This window comes from Pundamilia nyererei, unplaced genomic scaffold (assembly GCF_000239375.1).
Source record: "Pundamilia nyererei isolate P.nyererei 1_Seehausen unplaced genomic scaffold, PunNye1.0 scaffold00244, whole genome shotgun sequence".
NCBI classification, from domain to species: domain Eukaryota; kingdom Metazoa; phylum Chordata; class Actinopteri; order Cichliformes; family Cichlidae; genus Pundamilia; species Pundamilia nyererei.
The window spans coordinates 33,433-35,407 of record NW_005187645.1 but is presented as its reverse complement, the minus strand read 5'-3'; the positions used below and the strand labels follow the sequence as shown (position 1 = coordinate 35,407).

General features: G+C 38.3%; 1 protein-coding gene across 1 annotated transcript in view; it reads right to left on the bottom strand.

Moving 5' to 3' along the window:
* The window catches only part of LOC102206343 (coagulation factor X-like), a 24,578-nt gene that overhangs the window by 3,114 nt on the left and 19,489 nt on the right, over nucleotides 1–1,975 (bottom strand). Inside the window, exons 3-5 of the mRNA XM_013914983.1 lie at nucleotides 1,320–1,480; nucleotides 1,096–1,120; nucleotides 806–919 (exon numbers count right to left, since the gene is read on the bottom strand). Of these exons, the coding sequence (XP_013770437.1) occupies nucleotides 806–919; nucleotides 1,096–1,120; nucleotides 1,320–1,480 (300 nt within the window). The remainder of the gene's footprint in view (nucleotides 1–805; nucleotides 920–1,095; nucleotides 1,121–1,319; nucleotides 1,481–1,975) is intronic.

The window sequence follows — 1,975 nt, the reverse complement described above, 5'->3', positions numbered from 1 at the left end:
CCAGTATCCTGGTTATATTCATATCTATCCCTTCATACAGAATGTTCATCTACCCAAAGTCTGTGATCCTATGTAAGGGTAGGAACATAGAATGACCATGAAATCGAGATTTTGGCTTTTATGATCTTCACCAAAATAGAAAAGTATGGCATCCGCATCACTGTTGACGCTGCCCAAATCTGTGTCAGTTTCTCACTCCCCTCACTTGTGAACAAGAAGATACTTGAAATCCTCCACTTAGGGCAGTAACTTATCCCTTACCCAGAGTGGGTGTTCCTCCCTTTTTCAGCACCTCCTTCCATCAGCCAGAACACAGAAAAGTTGTTATGGATGGGTCCACAATAACAATGACCCAAAACATGCTGACAATGCAGAAAGTGGCCACAGGAACCCTGCGTCCATGAAACAGCTCATGTTGTAACAGGGTCTTTGGTTCCTTTTCTTCTGCAGATTTTTACTATTGTTTACCATCCTACCTCAAGAAAGGTCAGGCTATCCCAGGAAAACTAGCGAGAGGAGGCTCAGCCAGCCATGTTTTTGTCCCCACTGCTATCTATACTGAAGTAATATAACCTCCAGAAAGGTTAGAAAACTCCTTCTGAAATGAGCAGTTTTCCCTTTTTGTGGCAATAGTTTTTTTTCAGATAAGATACTGAAAATGGATGGGAGCTTTCAAACATTAGCAAAACTTGACCAAAACTTAACCATTACTAACCTTACAGTATATCTACAAGATTGTATTATTGACCAGAATAAGTTAATATGTTTTTCTGAAAGGCAGTAAGTGAAATTTGAAGTTCTTCACCAATTTCACAGTTGAAGCCCTTGTACCCTTCTTGGCAGTAGCAAGCGTAGCTGCCAATTCCATCTTTGCATTGGCCGCCATTAACACAGGGTGATGATATACACGCATCTCCATCTGTGGGACATGAACAGCAGATTGAAGCAAGTGTTTGACTGTAGTGGTCAAAGTACAAGGTTACATTTTAGCAGCTGTCCTCTTTCAGTTGGTAATTGTACATATATTCTAATGTCCTTTCAGGGTATTATTTGTAAAGTTTCAGCATTTCTAAGATTTTTAATACAAAAACTTACCAATATACTTGGCCCAGAATTCATCCTGAAAAAACACAAAAGAAAATTAAATTGCTCAAAAGATCTAAAAGCCAGGTTTTCCATCACTAAATAATAGTTAATAATGGAAAATACCATAATTTAGAGATATGATTCCTAATATTTACAATAATCTTTTCTAATATTTCCTAAAATTTTGTAATGTTTGAGTGCAAATTTACATGTATTAAAATAAAGGTTAATACAGTTTTTTCTTTGTCTTCAAATATCTCTCGCGCCTCTTCCCAGCTACAGCGCTCCTCCACACATTCTCTTTCCATGTTGCCTTTTTTCCACTCCTCAAAAATGCTGTTAGCTCGTATCCTTCGATTCAGCACTTGATTGGCCACTTGGCTGTCTAAGAAGACTGAGAAAAAAAATGTAAAACATTAAATTAAACATTGGTATTTAATTTAATGATTTCGTTTTAGTGCATTTTGAAAAAGTCATGAAGCAACACTTGAAGTGCCAGAAACACTTCTTCTAATGTCCACTTGAGGCTGGCTCCTAAAGTGAATGAGTCCCCATAGACACCCATGTTAAAATGTCCATCTTTACAGTTAAAATAACATATTTACAGTCTGATACAAATAACTCCTTTCTATAGCTAATTTTGCCCTTCATAACAGCTGCACACTTCCTTAAGTTTAACATGTTAACATAAAAAAGACACTGACAGTCTGTTGCAGGGCAAACACAGAGAGACAGACAACCATTCGCACTCACATTCATGTCTATGGGCAGCCCGCCCCTTCTGGAATATTCTTAATGTAATTACCTAACACAGTGGTTCCCAAACTCTTTTTGTTCGGCCCCCCTTTGTTTTACAAAAAAAATGTTCGCGCCCCCCCCTCGCGCGCGC